This window comes from Parasteatoda tepidariorum, chromosome 3 (assembly GCF_982258835.1).
Source record: "Parasteatoda tepidariorum strain Cologne lab strain chromosome 3, Ptep-v5.0, whole genome shotgun sequence".
NCBI classification, from domain to species: domain Eukaryota; kingdom Metazoa; phylum Arthropoda; class Arachnida; order Araneae; family Theridiidae; genus Parasteatoda; species Parasteatoda tepidariorum.
The window spans coordinates 24293033-24316749 of NC_141757.1; the positions used below are offsets into that span (position 1 = coordinate 24293033).

Here is a 23717-nt window from a genome sequence, read left to right on the forward strand (position 1 = left end):
TTATGAAACACTATTTCTGAGTGCAAAATACATATTGATCTTTTAAAGGATACCTCGTAGATTCTTAACCACTAACAAGACTTTCTTGAGTGTGAAATATTATTTTGTAGCCAGTTTTATAGATATTCTATCTTCTAGATAAAAATATATATGATACTAAGCTATTGAAACCTGTTAAGTTTTGATAATCAAATTTCTGTAATTTCATACAAATTTTGATAAATATTCATAGCTTCCGATATTTTTCGAAATCAATTATTATCCTATAAATTATATCCTAATTATGCTTTCTATTTTAATTTATAGATAAAATTGTAAAGATCAATTAAAAAAAAACATATTTTACATCCTTTATCCATATTATAAACATTATATAAAATAGAGTAGATTACTTGAATAAATTTTATAATAAGATAAATAGACTACAATAAACATAACATTCCACAAGATTACCAACAATACAATAACAAACTTAGTGTTAGTTCCGAAAAGCAAAAAACGAAAATTGTCTAACGATTTAAATTGAAAGGAACCCAGGATATGCATTCTTTACGTAAAATTATTCTTTTGAACAGAGTGCATATATATTAGAGTAATATAAAAAATATAAAAAGTACTAATCTTTTTATTTAAAAATAAATTAAATCTACTGAAGAAATAGAGTTTTAAAAACATTATGAAACTGTTAAATGTATAATACTTAGTTGATTGGTTGGTTTCAGCCAAATAACTATTTTTTTAAAGAAAATAAAGACCAACTTTTGTTTTTAAGAAATATTATTTTTTAATAGTTTCATTTTCTATTATTTATGTCAATACTTTTAGTTTAAATGCAACCAAATAAAAAATTGCAAATTTTTTTTTTCTAGAAAATCTCATCAATTTTGTCTTCAATAACAAATGAGAGTCTTAGTTATTTTAAGTAAACATTAATATACAGGTTTTAAAAATGTATGCGTTTCTCCAAATAAAAAAATATGAAACAGTTTAAAGAGAGCAAATTTAACAGATCAACGCATTTTTTTTCCTGATAATTTTAAAAAATAAATAATGTTCTGTTCAACATAAAGACTAAAAGTTTTTTTTATTAAAAATCTTGTTAATTAACGGGGATCAAGTTTGATAAATTGGTGCGTTTTTTTTCCAATCACATACTCAATTAAAGACGGACGGCAATAAGACTGTGCAACATGGAATATGTCAACATGAAAATGCGTCTTTCAAGCATGAAAATCTGTAGTTATTTTTCGTTTACCACGCAAAAAATTTTTGGTAATTTTAATCATAGAACAGCACCTAACAACTTACAGGCAAAGGAAAATTGCTATCATTACCCAAGAGACCGTTGACCAACTTTGCGACCAGTTTTTTCTACAAAAGCCTTATCTACCATTTCCGAAGTTTCGCTGCTTTTTAGAAGGGAAATTTCCGAGAATTGCATAGAAACATGGAGTTTCTTCTCCTACAAATATGGTACATGATGCCGTCTGGTTTTGATAGATGGATCAAGAATCTTTTGTTTGTGCTGGATCTAATATTTTCAGTTCGGTAGGATAAAACGTTGAAAATGTTTCGTTATCTTGCGTTTATACTTTAAATTTTGTACATTGCAAACGCCATTAGGACTATTCTCATACTTTGAGACTCAGAATTCCGAATCTATTGGGAAAAAAATGGAGTTAGTTTATTGTCAGAAAGCATCTTTTGTAGTTAAATTTAATTATTCAAATTGACACGCTCTGAGCAAAAACGAAGTAATTCTAAATTTCCGAACTTTTAATAAGGAAACAAAACAGTATGAATATGTAATTTTCTTCCACTCCATTATACATACAGGAGAAGATGCTTCGATTGGAAATAGCTATATTGTGCGCTGTCAAAACTGCATTAAAAAATCGGAGTTACCTGTTTTGTTGCACAAGTCCTAATCTAATCAATCAACATATTTGAAACATAGCCTTAAACAAACGTTAAGATAGCTCTTGAAAGTATGAAAATCAGATGAAATTATTAAAAGTTAGTCAGGGAGATTCATATTTTATTTTGATAAGTGTGAATCGATAAAAAAAATTATTATCAAGCAAATGTTAAAAGGACAAAATATTTTATTTGCTTCGCAAAAATTGCAATAAATTTTAAACAAGTATTGCCCAACATATTAGTTTTAATTACAAATAAGCTATCGAAACAAGTTGGAAGCTTAAACAATATTTACTGTTTTGTGACAATTTATTCAGATAGAATCCATTATTAACACAAAAATTATACAAATGCTCGAAACTTGTATAAATAATTCCTATAAGTAAAATTAATGACTTATAAGTTATACAAACAAAAATAATTGAGTCTTCTACTTGTTAGACCATTAACTAGTACATTTAACAAAAATAATTTTATTAATTATAGTACCAAGTAGTTAACGATGCCAAAATATAACAAATAAAAAAATATATTTCAAGTTTTACTACATATAATAAAATAAAAAAAACTAGAGATTTGTACACGAATAAAAGAAAATCTGTCAGATGTTTTCAACATTAAACACAATAATTATATACAGACAACGAACACACTTGAATTACACAAAAACACATATGAGCGATTCAGAGCCACAGAAATATTTTTCATTTCTTTTCTTTAAGAAAAATCAACCAGTGTTTCTTAGAAACAGTTCAACTCAGTCAACTATTGCACTTACAATATTTGTATGAAGTTCCTGTCCAACTTTCTCGGAGCTCAGACAAAGTAATATTTTTTATTACCGTGGTTTCTTCGAGTTCATAACATCCAAGCTGAAAGTAAAAGGTTTATGATTTAAATCAGGTATTTCATATCCTATTTTAATTTTGCATCTAATATTTTATTCTAGTTATGACATTCATTTTTGAGCTATTCATTCCTTCATGTCTTCATATTTCGTCATAGACACTTTCATACTATATACATATGTATATATATGTGTGTGTGTATCTCAGGACATTTTAACAATAAGACTTAGCGAGGCTGATCAAAACGAAAATAATAAATGAAAAAAAAAAAACAATACAACTTGCATCGCTTAATATATATATATATATATATATATATATATATACTCGCTTTGCTACTCGCTTTATAGTCCCCCTTTTTAATGTTTTTTATTTTTCTTTTATTTTTTCTTTTTCTTTTATTTTATTATCTTTTTTGCATGTTATATTTACTTTTTATGATCTATTTTTATGTAGTTATTTTATAAAAATTTTTTTTTGAGTGCTCCTCACACTATTGTATTAATATTTTTTGCTTTGGCTTTATTGATACAATATCAGAAAGCACTCTGTTTTGCGGATATAATCGTGTGGGCTGAAGAAAAGATTATATCTTTTTTTTCCGGCTTTTTAATTAACATTTCACTTTTTTTTTTAATAAAATGTTGTTTGTTATTTTTTTACTTATTATTTCCCACCCCCTTTTTTCATATGTCTATAATTTTTCCTTGTTTTATTCTTCTTTTTGAACTTATATATATATATATATATATATATATGAATATATATATATATATATATATATATATATATATATATATATATATATATATATATATATATATATATATATATATATGAATATATATATATATATATATATATATATATATATATATATATATATGAATATATATATATATATATATATATATATATATATATATATATATATATATATATATATATATATATATATATATATATATATGAATATATATATATATATATATATATATATATATATATATATATATATATATATATATATATATATATATATATATATATATATATATATATATATATATATATATATATATATATATATATATATAAGGTTTTTTCAAGGGTTATTTTTATTTATGCTATGTCAACAGCAAGTGTTGGACAAAATATTTGAGAAACACTTCTATACTAACACATTTTTTAATCTTTCTTAAAGTTGAAAGCTTTTAGAGGTTTAAAGAACTACCAATAAATTACAAACGGAAAATAGTGGTTTTAAACAGTCTATGCCAAAAATTTGAGCAATAAATTTGTAGCTTGTAACAATTATTTTGGTTATTATATGCAATAATTGCACGAAATTTCGTAAACCTAGCTTAAATATTTGCAGAGATAGAAATTAAAAAAGAACTAATTTTTTTTTGTCTTACCGTAAACCGGGGCGAGTATACCCATCCAGGGGCGAGTTTACCCATTTTAGTTTTATTTAATTTTCACTATTTTAAATTGCAAATAAAATTTTTTTTACCGACGGAGGACTTAGTACAGACTCTAACGAAGATGACGCTGTAGTAGTTTGATCAGTTTTTATTTATTTGGTGTCTTTTTAACCGACCTGTTCAAACGTCCTTTGAGAGATTTGTATTGAAAATCAGCAAACTTTTAGTTGGTGCTCCGTAAGTATATTATTATTATTACTATTTTCACTTTGGTTAAGTGATAAACTTATCTAAGACTAAGATTACATTAATTTTATATGAAAAAAAACAACAAATAGAATGTAAGTTTTGCTGTTTTAAACAAAAAGCCAGAATTCGCGGGGCGAGTCTACCCATTCGTATTTAGTTTTAATAAAGCATAATAATATAATTTAGAACTTTGTTTACATTAAAATTAAGTCATTTTAAATGAATTTGAGTATATTATTTTAATTCTGCATTGATAAATTTATCATTAATAAGAAAATTTATAGGTTAAATATAAATGTAAATATAAAATATGTTTATTTTACCTATTTTTTCAATTTTTATATTACAAAATTAACTTTTTTTATTTAATGCAAGTTAAATAAATTATTATTTATCATTACAGATGGTTCGATTTTTCATGATTCCCAATGTTTGAATTTCGATTTTGTTAATAATCTTTAATTATTATTATTTATTAATTATTTAATTGTACATTTATATTAATTTTAATCTATTTTTATCACAATAATCAGAAAAAATTGTCATTTTATAATGTTAATGATTATAAAAACAAAACTGTGATCAAAATGTGATAATCGATCAAATACCGATACCGATATTCGATAATAATCGAATTTTACTTCATAAATATCCTATATAGTAACTCAAATAACAATTTAATAGTAAAATTTGATTATTTGCAATGTTAACATTCATTTTAGTAGAATGGATAGACTCGCCCCATACGAGAGATTTGTCAGCAGTTCTATAAAAATATACAGTAACAGCGTAACTGTTAATATTTTCTAAAATCGATTTCACAGCTTTAAAGAGGGATATATAGCGATTCCGAAACACCTATTAACAGCCTTTTTTCTTTAATATTTACAAAAGTTTGACCACTTGAAAGTTGACAAACTGAAAAAATGGGTAGACTCGCCCCGGTTTACGGTACGTTTTCTGTTATAAATTTTAACATATTGAATAAAATTAAACAAAATTTTTGGAGCAACTTAAAATTACTTTCAAAAAGAATGCTTTAAAATTTGAGAAATTTTTTTTAAAACTGTGCAAGATATGAATAACTAAAGTAGTACTTTTATGCTGCGCATGCGCGGTAAAATTTGTTTTTTATCCTTCTTCTGAATTTTAAAAAAAATCGTATTTGGCAACTAATGAAAAATTGCTCGATTTCAATACCTTAAAAATTTAAAAAGTTTCACGCAATTTTCTAAATAGTTTTTGTACTTTTAAAAAGAAAGCTCAAAATGAGAAGTTTTTTACTAATTTTATTTGTGCTATTAAACAAGATTTATTAAAAATGATACCGGCATAGTTGGGAATGATCTTCCATAAAAGTACCTCTTCTTTCGCATGTTTTATTTCCCTGTACAGTCCGAAAAAAAAAAAAAAAAAAAAAAAAAAAAAAAAAAAAAAAAAACGAATCACCCTGAATAACTTTCGTTCTAATGATCGGATTTTCACGAACTAAGTGTCAATCTTAATGGTTCCTGGGAGTGACCTCAAGTATGCTAATTAAGTAGTCCTAACTATTAATTAAGTTACGAGATCAGACACAAGAACGTACTTTCTCTGAATAAACATACATTTTTTTTTACATATTTGGAATCCGAACACTTGAAATAGAAAATACTTACACAAATAAAATACACTTGTAGAGAAAATTTCAAAAAAAATTGGGTCGTAAAAAGTATTTAAAAATATGCCAAATTACCTCGCCATAGAAGGGGAAATAATGAATGACAAGACGGGAAAACGTAGTGCTCTTCGTTGCTAAGCAACCAAAATAATTTTTCGAGTTGCTTTCTAGGCAAAGAAAACAGATTGTTATTGTTTTTTTAAACTCCTTTGAAAAGGAAATTTAAATCAATTAATAAATTATTTTTGATTCTCCAAGATTTTAGAATCTTGACGTCGAACTTTTTATCTGACATTATTTATTTTTTTAAAGCTGTTTTAACGTCATTTGTATGACAGTTTTGTATTAAAACCAAATTTTCATAAGTCATTATAAATTTATGATGAGTTGTAGGGTTAATTGCTTTTGCACCTCACTTCGAGTTTCTTAGGTAAGGGAAAGAAAAATAAAATGATCAAGCAAAGCTCGACATGAAAAAAGATAGCTATTCTGATGCATAATCACAAGATTTTATAGAATTCACGGTATTTATTTTCGATAAAATTGTAAAACTTAGTAAATGTTATATGGCATTTTAAAAGCATTTTGATATTTTATATATATATCATAATAAATAAATACAAAAAACACGAAGAAAAAACAATAAGTTTTATTTATTGCGCATAAGCTGCAAGTAAATAGAACTCATATAACTATAACTATAGTTAAATAAAAAACAAAAGTTTGATAAAAACTTTAAAAGAAATACTTTTAGATAAATTCTTTCTAAATAATATTTAAATAAAACACAATCACTTCGCCTGAGTGATTTTGTAAGGAATTCTAAACTTTATAATTTTGCAAGTTAGGTGAAAAGCAAATATCTACAATGGTGATAGGGAAATAAGGAAATTCTAAATCTAAAGTTTGAGTCCTAGAACGTAAACATCTGATCATTAGATCAAAAGTTAGTTTTAGATTTTTCGTTTATTGCTCACTGTACACTAAAACGTGATTTTTTTTTCTTTTGAAATTTTGATTTTAATGCTCTTACTTCAACCTCCTTCGAGTTATGCTTACTTTATAAATTTAATCTCAACTTTATTTTTCTTTTCACTTTTAAACTGTAAAAGACTTTTTCTCCATTTGTAAATTATGAAAAAAGTTATTAATCTGATTGCGTAAACAGTTAATTTATTAAAATTGAAGATTCTCAATTAATTCCTTTTAATAGTCATTTATATTATTAATAATAATTATTTGCACAAAATTATAATAAAGGAAAGTTTGATTAGAAATTTAAAAGTTCTTGCTGAAATAATTAGGGAATTTCTATTGACAAATTCAAGTAATTTTTTTTCCGGAGCAAAATGCATTTTCATTTAAAATGGAACAGTACTGACTTAATATTTATACGATAAAACACTCTCTAATCGCTAACACCAATAACAGGAAAAAAATTTCGTTTTTTTTCTTTCTTTTCCACAAAAAGTTTAGAACTTAAAATGTTGTTCTTTCATTATAAAGCAATAGTATGATATTCTCGTATCATGTAAAACTTTATAACGAAGTTACTTATCTACCGTTTTACAATTATAAAATGAAATGATTATTGAATTCTACTTGCATTTTAAAATGTAATACTCAATCGTTCAATGAATTTTATGATTATTTTTATAAAACTGTGTATAATGAACATTTCAACTAAAATAATTAGTACAAATGAGCTGCTAAAAATTCTCTTAAACCTTAAACATTTATAAATATAATACATTCATAAATTTCAGCTTTTCGCATTATTGCTAAATAATCTATACGTCGAAAAATAGTTAAAGAATTCCATAATAACCGAAAATTAAATAAAATTTAAAAAAAATTGTAAATGGTTATCGAGCAGAACCATTACGTTTAATTAATGAATATAGAATTAGTAACAAAGTCACTGCTGAACAATAAATTTTTTTTTAATCATCTAAGTAAACAAACTTTATTGTAATAATCATTTCATTATTAAGGATCAGAGGTTATTATGAAGTTATTAATATTAATTAGTGGATGAGTAGGTAAAGAAGTTCACTACTCGAAATACATTTAATGAAAGTTATGAAAATTCAGAAGGGGCTATGGAGATAATAATATATAATTTTTCTTATCTTAGTTTTATTACGACCTTCTAAAAAACGCTAATAAACACAGTTATGTTAACAAATACAAACGATTATGTCGAAGCTATAACAAAAAAATACGCTTTATATTTCATTTAATGCAGAAGAATCTAATGAAGATCAGCTTATTTGAAACTCTGAAATGCCACACCCAAATATAACTTGGTGAATGATAGATACGTGATACCAAAAACAAAACAAAAACATAAGCACACAGCTGTTTGGCGATTTGCGAGACGCTCCTTCAACGCCGATAGAAATTTTCGCCAACCCTTTTATAATCTACGGTATGTTTTGTCAATACGCATCCGGTGTTCAGTACTGTTTCATATTGTTTTACAACACATGGTTTTAGCCCTCTGGTGGGAAAGACTTCAAAACAAAACTTACAAAAGTTACTTTTCTCAACAACTGAAATTTAGAATAGTGTGATTAAGAAAAATATGCGAACTGTTTTCAATTTCAAATTAATATTGAAATGCACAGGTTTAGAATTTTCTACAGTGAAAAGTTTTCGGAACTTCAGTGTTCAAAAAAGTATACAAAAGCTAGACGTTAAGAACGTATCCAATGAGCGAGCAAGGCGAGCATCGAATTGCGAAGCAATCCGAAATGAACTGCGAAAGCAGTTCCGGGGGTTGGCGAGCGTCAGCGAGCAGGGGGCGAAGCCTCTTAGTAATAAAAATAAAATAACAAGAAAATGGAAAAAAAATTCCGAAAAAAAGGAAAATTTTTTTTAAAAATATCCGGAAAATAAAAGATATAATCTTTTCATCATCTCACACGATTATATCCGCAAAAAAGAGCGCTTTCTAATACTGTATATAGCCAAAGCAAAATATATCAATACAATAGTGTGAGAAGCACTCAAAAAATTTTTACAAAAAAATTACAACAAATAAAATAGAACACAATAAGTAAAAATATCACGTAAAAACAGAAAATAAAACAAAGAAAAAACAGAATAAAACATAATCTATAAAGCGAGTAGCGAATTCAAATGAACTTACATGAACGGGAAATTTTTCAAGAATGATTTAAAAAATTTTCGAAACAAGATTGCCAGATTAGAAAATATGAAACAAAAAACCGCAAATTGGGGTAAAACCGTAAATACAGGTGTTTGTATTAAAGTGCTTTCCTACTCTGCAGTACTGAAATGCGTTTGATGTGTTAGTAACCAAGGATGGACCCGAAAATGGATGTGCCCAAGGTAATATTATACTGGATAATTTAAAGAAGTTGACAATTAATAATCTTAGAAAATTAATATTTATTTAAGAAAAAAAGTAGAAAATAGAAAAGAGAAAGAAACATGAATTGCCAATTTCGCACATAATTTTAGCCACGGATTTGCCTGATATGGATTAGCACGTAGAAAAGTTATATAAATTAACAAAGAATTTTTTTAGTAAATAATTTTAGCCACGGATTTGCCCGAAATGGATTTGCACGTGGAAAAATTATATAAATTAACAAAGAAATTTTTTAGTGAATATATCTACAATAATATACGATTAACTCAATGATTTTATATAGAATTTTATTACTTTAGTTGGGAATCCATTGTTTTTTATAAAACTTCGAAAGATTTTATCTATTTGTTTTTTGGATAAATAAAGTTTCATATTAAATACTTATTTAAAATTAGCAATCGCAAGGAACTATAGGGGGCGTTGTTGTATGAGATTATGTACCTGCGATTTCTATATGAACAGTCATTCAGTTACTCTAGAGACGTCTTTAATGTGGCGTGTAGCATTGCAACGTTCCTTCTTTATTGTGGCTAATTAAATTTAAAAAAGAAAAATGTTTGATATTCTTTCTTATGCAAGCGAAAACAAAATGGTATCTCTCTCTTTTTTTTTCTTTTTTTTTTTTAGAGAAGGAACATCCAAAACACATCGGAAAATATTTGTAAATAAAAAGAAAAAAATGTGTATGTTCTTATAAGAGTTAAAACCTAATGCCCGAGAAATAGTTTTACTAAATTTAATGATATAACATGAAAGGCCTATTTAAACTTTACATTCCATAGTTTTAAGAATCATATTACTTCAAAAATTAAAATGAGCAAAAAGTATACATAAGCCTCAAAATCTTATGAAATTTAATTTTGTAAAAAAAGTTTTTTGACAACAATTTTTATCAAAAAATTTCAAGTTTCAATAAAAATCATTATTTAGAAACTAAAAAACGTAAAATAAAGAATGCTGACGAAACGAAATCAAACAATTCTTTTTTGTCGCCATTTTTTAGTGCTGCGAAAATTCGTCTTTAGGATTTGCCGAAAACAAAACAAGATGCAATTTTACTTTTTCAGGAGCGAAATATTTTACCGAAAAAACGAAAATGTACCAATTCCCACGATATGAAACTTTATCTTGGTAAACGTACGTTTGGAAATGTTATTTCATTTGGAATCTTATTTATCAGAGTTCATATGGCGATATGATTGTTTTGAATCTATGCTAAACTCTATATCGGCTCATTTTCCACCGAAATCCGATTGACTACTTTGATTTTAAATAAAGCGTTTTATTTTATGATTTGCCGCAAAAATTTTAAGTCATCGCTAGGTATGCAACTGATTATTTCCAGAGCTGACTGTCTAAGATGGTTTTCGATATGAGTTTGCTTGTTTGCAGAGGAATTCAGATCAGATCAAAATGGAAAAAAAAAAACTCTTGGCAGTCCCTCTGAGGGATCAATACAAGATCTTAAGCATTGAGTTTCAACCTCACGAGAGACCAAGTTTTGAGATTCCGCCAGGCCAAACGGGGTGAGTTTCTTAAGCCTTTGGTTATTGTGCCAAGTGTGTAGATATAAGGAAGTACGATGATTACGGCCGTAGCTGTATATATTATAGTAGTATTTTACTAAGTTTCTTCTTCTTCTCATATGCAAAGGTTGTAAGTTTGGCTCGTACAGTGCTATATCAGATGGGCAGCTATTTCTGAGTTCGAAAATGATTCGAGTGGCACTCAGTTATACTCTTTCTAATTTCTGAGCGCTAATATTATCTGAGATAATATTTAATTCAATATTATCTCAGAAGAGGAAAATGCCGTGCCTCGGGCGAATGAAAACAGCGCCCTTAACTCAATTTTGAGAAATAAATCTTTTTTTTTTAAATGCCTTATAAATATTATTATGCATTTATAAACACATTCATCGCCCAATTCACAAAATTTCCTTCATTTTGATTTGGCCATAAACAAATTCATTAATGACTTGTATTAATTCACCTCTATTTACAGATCCATTGATTAGTACTCTTTCATCTCTCATTTTTACTTTATTCACTCGCTGTATCCAAAACCGTTCATGATGCCAGTTTTCATAACGAAACGACAAGCATACTCGTAATAAAATGTATGTGAAATATACTATTTTAAAAATATAACCGTTTAAAATAAATGAAACAAAACACATGAATGAAATAACGGACTGTCGTTATAGTTACATTAAGTGATTATCCCCCCCCCCAAAAAAAAAACTTTTGAGAAAGCTTAGATCTACTCAGACTAATATTGGTAGATATAAATATATATAAAAAAATAGATAAGATAAAAAAATAGATAAGATAAGTGCAACAGTAAATACAATAATAATAAACGTTTAGATAAGTCAGATGAATAAAGAAGTTATCGAGCCCGCTATCAGCAAAGTACTGAGAAAAAAAGTCTTACTTTAGTTTCCCAGAAAAATCATTTAAATAATTATTTTAAATATACATCGAAAAACAAAATATGTGAAACATTGTAAAAACTTACATATATGCTTTTTATATATGGGGTTACACATGTATGGAGTTAGATAATGTTAGTATCAAACTCCATATATATGATAATGATAATGTAGTTTGATAATGAAACTTAACATTTAATTTAAAAAAAGGGAAATAAGTTTTATGGAAAAAGAGTTTGAGTTATTAATTTAATCGGGACTTTTCCCGTCTGGACTCTATGGTGTCGTGGAGACTGGAGCTTTCTCTTCCGGCCAGGCTGGCGCCTTTCTATGAGGAAGTAGACGATGCAATTCGGTCAACTCTTACATATACACCGAAGAGCCATTACATTATGACCACCCTCCATCTATAACAATGGGCTTACACAGGTTTTCATGGTTTCTCGCCCAGGAACAATGTTTTCATGGGGCACATTAGGACCCATAATCCTCATAGAACAATCCCTGACGTCTGTAAGCTACATGAACATAGCTGCAGACCAGGTTCACCCATTCATGGCAACAGTTTTTCCTGCGGGGGATGGTGTTTACCAACAGGATAACGCACCACGTCATAAGGGTCGAATCGTCATGGATTGGTTCGAGGAACATTCCAGTGACTTTCAAGTCATGTCTTGGTCCCCAAATTCGCCTGACCTTAATCCAATAGAGCATTTGTGGTCCTACTTGGAAAACCAAATTCGTGCTGCCACGCTACCCCCTAGCAATGTGAGGGAATTGCAGGACCAGTTGATGAGCGCTTGGTACCAGATACCTCAGACTACCTATCAGCACCTTGTGGAATCAATGCCACGGCGGGTGCTAGCAGTTTTGAGGGCTAAAGGTGGTCCTACATGTTATTAGCAGGGTGGTCATAATGTAATGGCCCTTCGGTGTATATGTTTCTTGTCAACTTGAAATTTACTTAAGATCTTAGTAATTATCTAATTAACCTTTTGGTTTTGTTTAAAAAAGTCGCAATTTCTAAAAAAACCCCGCTAAAATTTGTATAAAAAACTTAATACTTACACAAAATATTAAGATTTGTATCAGCAAATTAACATTATATGAATACGTTTGACACACAGGCTCAATTGACACAAAATTAGAGCTCATTCTCCAAGATCATTACTCCTCTCGCTGTTTTTCTCTTGCATTAAGAATATTGACTTGTTTGTTGGATGGTTCCTAAATCATAAATCATTCTATTTAATAAGAAACAAGTGGTTTCTCTGCAACACACTCTTCTTTCCATATTTAGTAAAACTTTTACTTAGAAAACTTTAACCATAAAAAAAAATTCACCTAAGAATATATAACTAATAAACGATAGCATATTAATATACTTTAAAGCAAACAATACTTTAATAAAAGGAGGGAATAAATTTAATGAACATTAATTTGGGTTCTCGCTCGGCACACTATTTACTTAGTGCTCCGGGCGACAGCTCGTCTTGCTGCCTCTTTCGCTGGCCTAGGCTACAAGTAGAATTAAATACAACTTAATCTCTCGACGGAAATTTTTCGACCATCAAGAATTATTAAATGTCAACTGGAGTTTTTTGTGGTTTGAAATTATATGTTTAAACCGATTTTTTGAGATATTATCACCAAAAGGAATTTAATATGAAGGAAAAGTCCTATTACCAAAAATTTTAATCTCTTTCAGACTTTCTACAAGCAAAATTATTTCCCAAATAAAATTTATCGTGAATGGAAATTTCATCCACTTTTTTACCAACTAGAGAGCAAAAGTTTCAGCTGCAGCTTTGAGTCTAATGATAATATAAGTTACAATTATTTTTTAAATGTTGTAAGCAAGAGTTCTGACGTAATTTTCCAAATAATTTCTGACGTGAGCACCTTTTAAAATGTAAAATTAAAAAGAAGATAAAAAGGCTTTTTAAAGCGAACTTTAAAGGAACTATTTTTGACAATGAAAAATGTAGAGTGTATCACTTTCACAGTAAACTTAAATCACTAACAAAAATTTCCCTCTCGCTTTTTGAAAATGATGCAGCCAACGTTTCTCGTTTTATGAGAGAAAACAAATGGATTTTTATCCTTTTAAATCCAATTGAAGAACATATTTTATTTGAAGTTTTTTATTGTTATTTTTTCACTATCCTAATTTAACTTAACCACATTAATATCTAACTACAAAATGTGCCCTATATAGTTACATGAAAACAGTGGTAGTACACATTTGTAAATATCACATATTACTTTTCAATACCTATCACTAATAAGAAAACGAGGACCAAATAAATAAGGAAACGAATAACTAAGAAAAAAAAGGATAACAAAGAAACAAATAAGAAATAACAAGGAAGCAAATAAATAAGATAATAAGGACCATCGATTCCAGATAATATATTATGCTTAATATATTATCTGGACACAGATAATTATATTATGCTTAACAGAACTATCCTGTTATTGAAAAATAAATCCGAATAATGACGTCCATGTGCTACCACCTTTTATTCTTTTTTAAAAGAACTGTGCTTTTAAAAGGACGCGAATTACAAATAAGTTAAAAGTGGTTATTAATTAGATTTCTTAGCATCATGGGAAAAAAAGCCTTTTTTTTCTGAAGAAAAATCGAATCAGCGTTTCGATTTCTTGGAGTCCTTAAACTTACCTTCATGACATTGGCAGGAAAAAAAGAAAAAAAATTTAATGGCCAAATTGCAAATGGTTTTATTAAAGGGTTCGCCCTGGTGTTCTAAATATCAAATTAATTGCAAGCTTTTCGTTCTCTCTAGAGGCGGCATATTGCTCGATCGCCCATCATTTCTTTTATGAAAGGTTTTGATTTTTTTCAGAAAGAAATATTTACTGGATTAAGTATTTTCTTATAATTATCAGATTTTTTGAGGGAGGCCTGGGTTGAGATGATCACTATGCGGAAACATTATTATTGCCTCATGATGTCTAAGAGTGGGTTTCAACAATAACAAGATTCAATACGAAGTAGACAAAATTATGTAAACATACATCCTTATTGGAACGAAATTATATTCTAATCGACGCTGAATGATATATCTATGACTGTGATAATGCATCAAATTACCGCTAAGGGAATACCGAAAATCAGCTGAAAAAATGTATTCGGCATTTTACAATTCTTAGTACCTTGTGGTGGCAGAAGATATTAATTCCGAGTTATAAGATATGGAATACTACTATGAAGACAATTTTTTCTCCCTACTACTTAAAAAAGATACTTAAAACTACTGTTAAAGTATACTTAAAGATACCGATAAAGTAAATCGGATTCTACTAATATTGAATAAAAATAAAAAGATTCTACGGTCATCAGGTAGCAAAAATTTTTCAACAAAAAATAAGCATGTTTTAAGCACTTTTCAAGCATTCGAAAAATACTTTTAAACACTTTGGAAAACTATCATAATTAGACAGAGTTAAGAAGTGTTTGACAAAATGATGGTTTTATCCGGCTGTATTTGCTTGCCAGTGACGAAGATGATGTCGCGTCACCAACGATGAAATTAACAAGAGAAATGAAATTTTCTATCTTTGACAGAGACAAAAAAATATTGACAGTGTTTAGTAGGTCCCCGTAATCGGCAAAAATTCGAAAGATTTTTCGACTCCATTACAGAGGGCGGAAAATGAAGTCTGAAATTGAGAATCTCTTGCAAAATGCAACAGAGTTGCACATGAAAGACAAAAATCTTTACCACTGAATCCAGCTCAGTATACGCAAGTGCGGACCCGCAAGTATTTCATCAAACATGTACAACAAATGGTGTTTTCATACACTACAGACCGACGGTACGCCGAAATAGATTGAGGTTTAATTAATTGTGAAAATCTTAAATAGGACAATGTCTTTTTGCATAATTTGTGGCGAAAATCAACATGGTAAAGAAAAATATCACATTTCGGAAGAGGGAAAATTAGGCACTTTTTAAAAACACCCATAAGAAAAAAGCACCTATAAAGGGCTTTTAAAAATCGAAAATAAGCACCTTTTTAAAAACGCTATGCACCCTGTAACAGTTACAATTAATACAGTAAAAATGAACTTACGGTTCACTTTAGATTTCCAAGCATGCTTTCCTGAAATGATGGACACAGGGAATATCTTGACTGATTATCCCATTCATTTTGTGCGTGATTTAATGATGATTGTGAATTCATGCTGGGATGGAGATGATTCAATCCTTTTCTGGACACTTTGTAAACTCTACCTTCATTACGGATAGCTGCGTTTGTTTGAAATTGGCTATAAATGTGATCGGTAATCTTTTGCTTGGTGGAGCTGCTAGGGATTTTATCTTCCTTCAGGGGCCAATCATGAGATTGAAAATAGTCAGCATTAAAATTCCTCATTTGCATTTCATTAGCACACACATAATTATTATTATCATACGTAAAATATGAATCACGTGAACAAGCATTAAATTTCTCGGGTGAATATGTGTTATTACTGATATGCATATCTGAGTTAGTTTGCGTGAATAATCCAAGCTCGCCAGCACAATTAGTATTATTTAAAACACCAATGTTACAGTTCATTTCTGTACCAGAAATAATGCTCGCAGTTTCGGCTTGAAGTTGATCGGTATGGTTCGCCTTCGGAAAAAGCATGGCATTTTCATAAAAATCATCAAACTGCGCGATGTTTTCAACCAAATGGTCAAGAAAACTTAAATCGATGTTCTGTTGGGAGCTAATATCGGGAATCGACTTGACGGCAGCATTCACCACTCTCGTGTTCAAAGCTGATTGGCTATCACCAGCAAAAGTAATTTTTGGATTGAAAGTGGAGAAATGATTATGACTAACGTAACTATTTACATTTCCGTGATCATTTTCAAAGCGTGTGAAAGTTTCATCAGGAATATTCAAAGACTCGGAGTTGATAGTGTCATAATTCTGAAGTGCACCTTGGGGTATCATAAAGTCGTCTCGTGCCATTTCAATATTGTCGGACGCATTGAACGAGCCAACGTTCTCCTGAAGATGATTTTGCGTGTAATTAACTTCGGAACTAGTATACTTTTGAGACTGGAAAAAAGTTTTTTCAGCATCGTAAGTATATTCATCGGGAGTCAAAAGTAAGTCTGATGTAAGAAAGGTAGAATTTAGAATGGCAGGAAAATCATCATTCTCCTGAATTACAGGTTCAACATAAGAAACAGGAGCATCATAAGAAACAGGTTCAACATAAGAAACAGGAGCATCATTCGAATATGAGATATATTGTACAGGACTGATGGGATCAAAACTCGAAGTCGTGTTATTACATTGTACAGTACAGTTCAATCTTTCTGGCGATACAGTTTTATTGCAGTTCATTATTTGAAATGCCTGATTATCATCATTAAATGTATTAGCCATAGAGTTTCTGAGAGAATTATCAGCAGAGCTCAGGGGGAAAATTTCAGAGCTTGAAGATAACGAGTGATTTCGGTTTTCATTGTAGTTCATTTTGCTCAAGTGTAAATAAGCACTACTATTTTTTGTATTTTCAGTTGTGTTTGATTCATCCATGTCCATGGGTGCATCAGATATGGAACCATCGATAACTGGGAGGCAGCTTTTTTGTTTGATGTTGTCATGCTCAACTAGAATAGAACATGTCCTGGTAGCCAGGCTGTCATCATTAGCTTTGATTAATGATTTAGTCGGTGATTTAGTTTCTTGAAGTGTCAGTTTTGATTCCTTGAGCTGTGGGGCATATCTATTTTGAAATTTTTTAAGCTCTCGATCACCATCTTCATCACTGTAAACAGAAGAAAATTTACGCATTTATGAATAAAAAGGATAATTAATAATCAAGAACTAATAACATCACTTGAAGTCAGAATGTTTTGTAATTACCGGACTTTAATACATATTTTAATAATATAAAAAATAAAGGTATTGGAAACTAAGCATACAAGCTATTATTAAACGCACGACTCGCTTAATAATAGTTAGAAAACTATTATTAAACGAGAAACACGTTTTCAAAATATGATAAACCATTATCGAGGACAATGACAGAAAAAGTGATATTAAAAATGTTTCAAGGCAATTTAACTGACAATTTGAATTTTACCTTTTGATGAGAATCTTTATAAATAATTCATCCAATTTTGATAGGAAAAAGAAAAGATTGGAATAAAATTATAAATTCTAATGATTTCATAGTTAACACTAACAAAATTCTAAAATTCCTAAAATTCCTAAAACTTTGCTTGCAAACTTGATTGAGTAAAAATCGAGTCTTAGTAGCTCATGGTGGCTCAACTTCTTTTTTGGCTTTAGTCAACATATTCATTTTTAACAAGCGATGTTATTATTTTGTAACAGATATTTGAAGGGTGAAATTTTTATATTGTTGTTGTTGATTATATTTTGATTGTACTGTTGATAAAATATTTATATTTAATTATGATTATTAAAAATTAAAGGCAGATATTTTGTTCTTCATTTAATTTCATTTATTTAAATTAATTCCGGAAAATTTATATACAACTTATAATACAAGTCATAAAAGCTGCAGTGATCTTATAATTTTGTTAAACTCTGTATAGATATTTGATCTGAACAATTTTCGATTCTTTAAAAAAAAAAATTACATATGAGTTGCTGCTTTATTTGTAACATTATGCATCATTGCTACGAAAAAATATTACCTGATCAAAATGTTGCAACAGATAAATTGTCGAACTTCCTTTGTTGAGTCTTTATATCTAATCTGGCCCTTGCTTTGCAGATATATGTAAGTTGCGTTACAAATTCGAAGTCTGTAAGTTATTATTCCAGTTCCATCACTGCTAGCAAACACTGCGGAATTAAATAAATTGTAATTATTTTTTTTTAAATACACACGACAAATTTAATTTTTTTGATTTTTACAGAACAATTAGTCATCAAAAATCACATGGTTCTTTCAATTTAAAATGGATCATGTGCTTTTTGAGGACTGATGAAAAATGGATTTGAATGGTTTTTTTTTTTTTTGTAAAAATGCATCGAATCAAAAACGACTAAACAATGCTCCAAACTTTTTGGACAAGATTACAGTAAGGCCATTTTGAAATTTCCCTTAATCTAACAAAATGGCGTAACAACAAATGGTGACTCATACATTAAAATCTATACTATTTTTATTTCTGATCATCAAATTTTCTCAATTTTGGTAGATTAGAAAGGAAAAACTATGTAAGTAAAACTATATATATATATATATATATATATATATCAAAAATTATCTTTGAGTTCGTATGTTCTTATAGCTTGGTCCAGCTAATGGGCTAAGCATCTCTTAAATTTTTTATTTTCAACCCTAACTTATTGGAAATTCACTCCTGAACGCGAAAATCTGAATGTGTTTCTTTTTAGCCAAATGTTTATTTATTTAGTTAGTTATTAAGCATTTAAATTGTCCAAAAAGGCCTCCGTAAGTGGCGCAATCAAAAACGATGCCTGATTGGTTATGACGTCACATGTCCTGAATTTAAACGTCCCGCCTCCATCAACTAAGGCTATTTCAATACTTTTTTTTTTTTTAGTTTTGATATCATTTATATCGTATGAACATCTTTTGCAAATTATTAGCAAAATTTTCGTGAATTAAATTTTCTTTTTTGAGGGTGCGTACAAAATAAATATTTTAAAACTTCAAACTGTTTATTTAACACTAAAATATCTGAAGAAATAATTCTGCAGCTCTTCACCGCGAATTAACATTTCTTTTTGGCTGAAATCAGTGGTGTTAAAAGTTCATAGAAAATATCTCATTCTACTTATTTTTAAATTAAAATGATGCTCTATTACATGCTAATTACTTAATTAAAAATCAGTCACAGTTTGGATAGAAATAGTACACATTTGGATACAGGATGGATGATTTTATTATTCGGTATTGCATTAAAGCAAATCATATTCTAGATTCATATATCTAGTCCATTGAAAAATATGAATTTATCCTCGTTACAAGCTATGTGCTAATGTTCAAGAATTCAAATAATGTAATTTAATTTTTTTTTTTTTTTTTTATTAGAGTTGAAGGATTTTCTTTTTAAGCGAATATAGTCTATGTCTTCTTTTTTTTTACTATGTATTACATATTTAAATACACATTAACGCTTAGATATAATATTTTTGGGGTAAATAGGAATTTCGCTGCAGTTAGAAATTATTTTTATTTATAATAAATTTTCATTCCTATTTTTGCAATATAGTATTTACAAAGTATGGTTAGTGTTGATTTCTCTCCTTATTTGTGCAAATCATTTATCAGTGCTTGCAATGAAGAATAGTAAAAGTAAGACATTATACATTTTTAATTATAAAATTTAATTAAAGTAGTTGAAAAACTCTCAGTTTAAGCAAACAGTATCGCCGAAAACGAATCAACACTTTCAATAATCTAGTCCACTAAATATATCTGTCCATCGTTAAGACACGGTTCCCAGCAGATCACCGAAGTCAAGCATCACTGGCTGCGGGTGGGTGACCACTTGGATCAGTTTGCGTAGGGACCGAGGGTGTGCGGTATTGGTCCTCGTTAAACTGTGCTACCGTAAAGTGCTCGACTTCGCGCGCATGTCGTCGGGCTACCGAAGCGGGGGTGCCATCCGCAGAGGATCAAAATTGTGATGGCATGTCTTCGGATCATCCTCCGGGATGTTTCCCAGACCGTCGCCAATACCCCATTGTGCAGTTCTAGTGCGACGTAGATTAACAACAACAACAACAACAACATATCTGTCCATTACCATCGTCATAATAAATCGTTAAACCATCGCTTAAAACTTCACTTAATGTTGTTTAATTTATCCACATCATTTCAGCGAACATCATTAAGGTAGACGTTTTTGTTTTACTAAAGATAAGGAATAATAATAAAAATTTAAACTTATACAAAATGAAAAGAAATTCTAATGCGCGCCGTTTATTATTTATTAATAAACTAAAAAACAGAGAGTATAGATTGAAGCAATTAAAATAAAGTAAATACTGGAGTACATAATTTACTTTTCTTTTAACTTTATTTTTTTTTGAAAGAATGAATTTAAAGTTTAGCAGGGATCACAAGTTTTTTGAAAGGTTACAGACATGAATTCACGCTAGAATAAATAAATAAAAAATATTAATAACTTAAGCTGCCCTACATTTTAATATCTGAAACTATTCTGTATGAAAAATTGATTCAACACTTCTTTCACTTAACACGAAAATAAATCTTCGAAATGAATTTGAAATAAACTTTAAAATTGAGATTAATATGGTAAAACAATGAAAGAAAAACTTCTTTTTATATTTATAACATATTATTTTAATAAGTAATACCAGACATACATAACTCATTCTAATACTTTTTTTACAAAGCTAAAAAAATCTTAAATATTCAGGACTAGAAAATTTCGTCAACTATTAATGATGTTTCAGTGGAAATTTAGTATTTTAGAAATAATTATATTATAGATAATATACCCTTATATTAAACCCACATTTTCATTAAGTTACATTAGGGCACAATTTTTTATACAAATAGTTTTTCGCCATCTAAAATAGTTGGATTTAATTACGAAAAATCAAACGAAAGCAAGAACGCATAGGCTTTTACAGCACAGCGATTGTAAATGAAGGGCAGATGGCCACTAATCAAAGCAAGAAGCGATTTACACAAATTCAGAAAAAGAGAAAATAAGTAAATAACATTTAAAATAATAAATCAAAATGGAAAAGCGTTAAAAGTAGCTAAAATCAAATTTGTTTTATTTTAATTTAAAGAGATAGGATGAATATATTAAAATATGTGTGTTAGCAAGACGGTACTTCCAATGGCGTAGCTAGGTAACCAAGGGCTCTTGGGCAAATTAAAAAATGGGGCCCCACTGCTATGTAAACTGATTAGGTTTTATCAAATAAAAATATGAAATATACAAACACTTTAAAAATGCTAAGCCACTTAAGCTCTTTTTTGTGCACTGCAGGGCAGGTAATAAAAATATTAAACAGTAACAATATAAATTACAATTAATAATTGGTGTAGGTTTGGCTAATAAAACGAAATAGAGAAGATTCAAGGGTTTATTATATAAAGGTCGGGCCTACCAACTGACTAAATAACAATTATATTTAAAATTTTTTCCTAGCTTTAGTTTTCGTAAAAGTATCAATGGCTTCGTTTAAATCCAGGCTTGATGCGGTTTTGTTTTCAATATGAGTGGTAAAATCAAATAAAATCGAACCACTATATTGACCAGTACAAAAAAGTTTATTGACATTAGCTTACTTACTCCTGATACAGCATTGATTTTTTAACCGTTCTCGAAAAAAAAAATCTTAACTCGAATTCACAATAAAACGCACATCGATGAATAATAAAACGCACGTATCAATCCGCACGTATCCGTCAAATTGACAACACTGCCAACCAACAGAAAGAATTTAGGGGAATTCCCTAGGCATAACTTTTGAAATTCTCTCAACTGAGTTGTCATGATTAAAGTGGGGTCATACCTGTCATATTTATTTTGAAAATGGGAGAAATTTCCAAAAGTTCAGTTTGATCGAGATTTCTGGTAAGGATTCGAGGGCCCTCTGAGCTTGAGGGCCCCGGGGCACTGCCCCGCCTAGCCCCTAGGTTGCTACGCCACTGGGTACTTCATCAGGAGACACACTGCCTGCCAACACACAGGAGCCTCTTGGTAGTCAGTGGTAATACCAAAAACTGAGAGGCTATGGGGCCTCTTTAATACATTTACCATAATAATTAAAATTTTAACAAATGTCAAACCTATTAAAATTTTGCGAAGATTACAGTTCGACAATGATACCGAGGTCTCAAGTATGCAAATGGCGTGATTTATTTAAACAAGGCCGTGAAGAAGTCCAAGAGACGCAAATTGCTCTTGCAACAGGACAATGTGACACCTTTCAAAACCGCAGCAAAAATTACATGCATTAAATTACTGGGAACAGTTGAACAATAAAATTACTGGGAAACAGTTGAACATCTTCCATATAGCCTGAACTTAGTTCCATCTAACTACCATTTGTTTGGACCCCTTAACCCGCTTTGTCCCGAATTTATATATTGAAATGATACAAGAAGTGGTTTTATGGAAAAAGTGGTATAATATATAATCGAAATTGATTGGTTTTTCTACTGTTAGAGCATTCAAAAAGTCTTTGATAGATCAAAAAGTATTTGCTCCTTATAATTCTAGATCTAATCAGAAATAACTAAATCCTCATGGTATCTGAGAATCTTTCAATTCACCCAGATAAATGAAAATACTGAAAAAAGTTTCCCATCACAATAAATTTCTTTCAAAAAAGGAACTGTCCTAAATATATGACGCTGGGCGTTAACCGGTTAAGGAAGCCTTGGGGAACAATTCTCATTTTGCCGAATGAAGTTCCTTATTTGATCAAATCATAAATAAGCTCCTGCAATTATCCTTAACACTAGATTGCCTAAGGAAGCCATTTTGACTGCTTTTAATTTCAATTAGAAAAACAATGATGTATATAATGACACAATTTCTTAGAATTTTGTGGCTTTTTGTACAACACATAATTTTTTATTTTATTTTTAATATTTACTAATAACTTGTCATGTAACTGTAAATAATATAAAATATGTTAAAAATTAATTGTAAACAATTTTTTTAAGCGTACACAATTCAGTCATTTTGACTGCTTTTGGGCAATATAGGTATAGGTATATGCTAATTTTCCGTCTTTCTAGTGTTACATACGT

At 29.2% G+C, this 23717-nt stretch overlaps 1 protein-coding gene across 2 annotated transcripts in view; it reads right to left on the bottom strand.

The window, feature by feature from the left end:
- Window positions 1–2090: 2090 nt before the first annotated feature.
- The window catches only part of LOC107443515 (uncharacterized), a 244531-nt gene continuing 222904 nt past the window's right edge, over window positions 2091–23717 (bottom strand). The window contains exons 11-14 of one of the 2 annotated variants that reach the window (XR_015432458.1): window positions 18634–18784; window positions 16037–17735; window positions 13007–13165; window positions 2091–2792 (exon numbers count right to left, since the gene is read on the bottom strand). Coding sequence is in view for 1 of the 2 variants with exons in the window: in XM_087158966.1 (XP_087015092.1) it covers window positions 16040–17735; window positions 18634–18784 (1847 nt within the window). In the remaining variant the exon portion in view is untranslated. The remainder of the gene's footprint in view (window positions 2793–13006; window positions 13166–16036; window positions 17736–18633; window positions 18785–23717) is intronic. The other variant, XM_087158966.1, reaches the window with a different exon arrangement.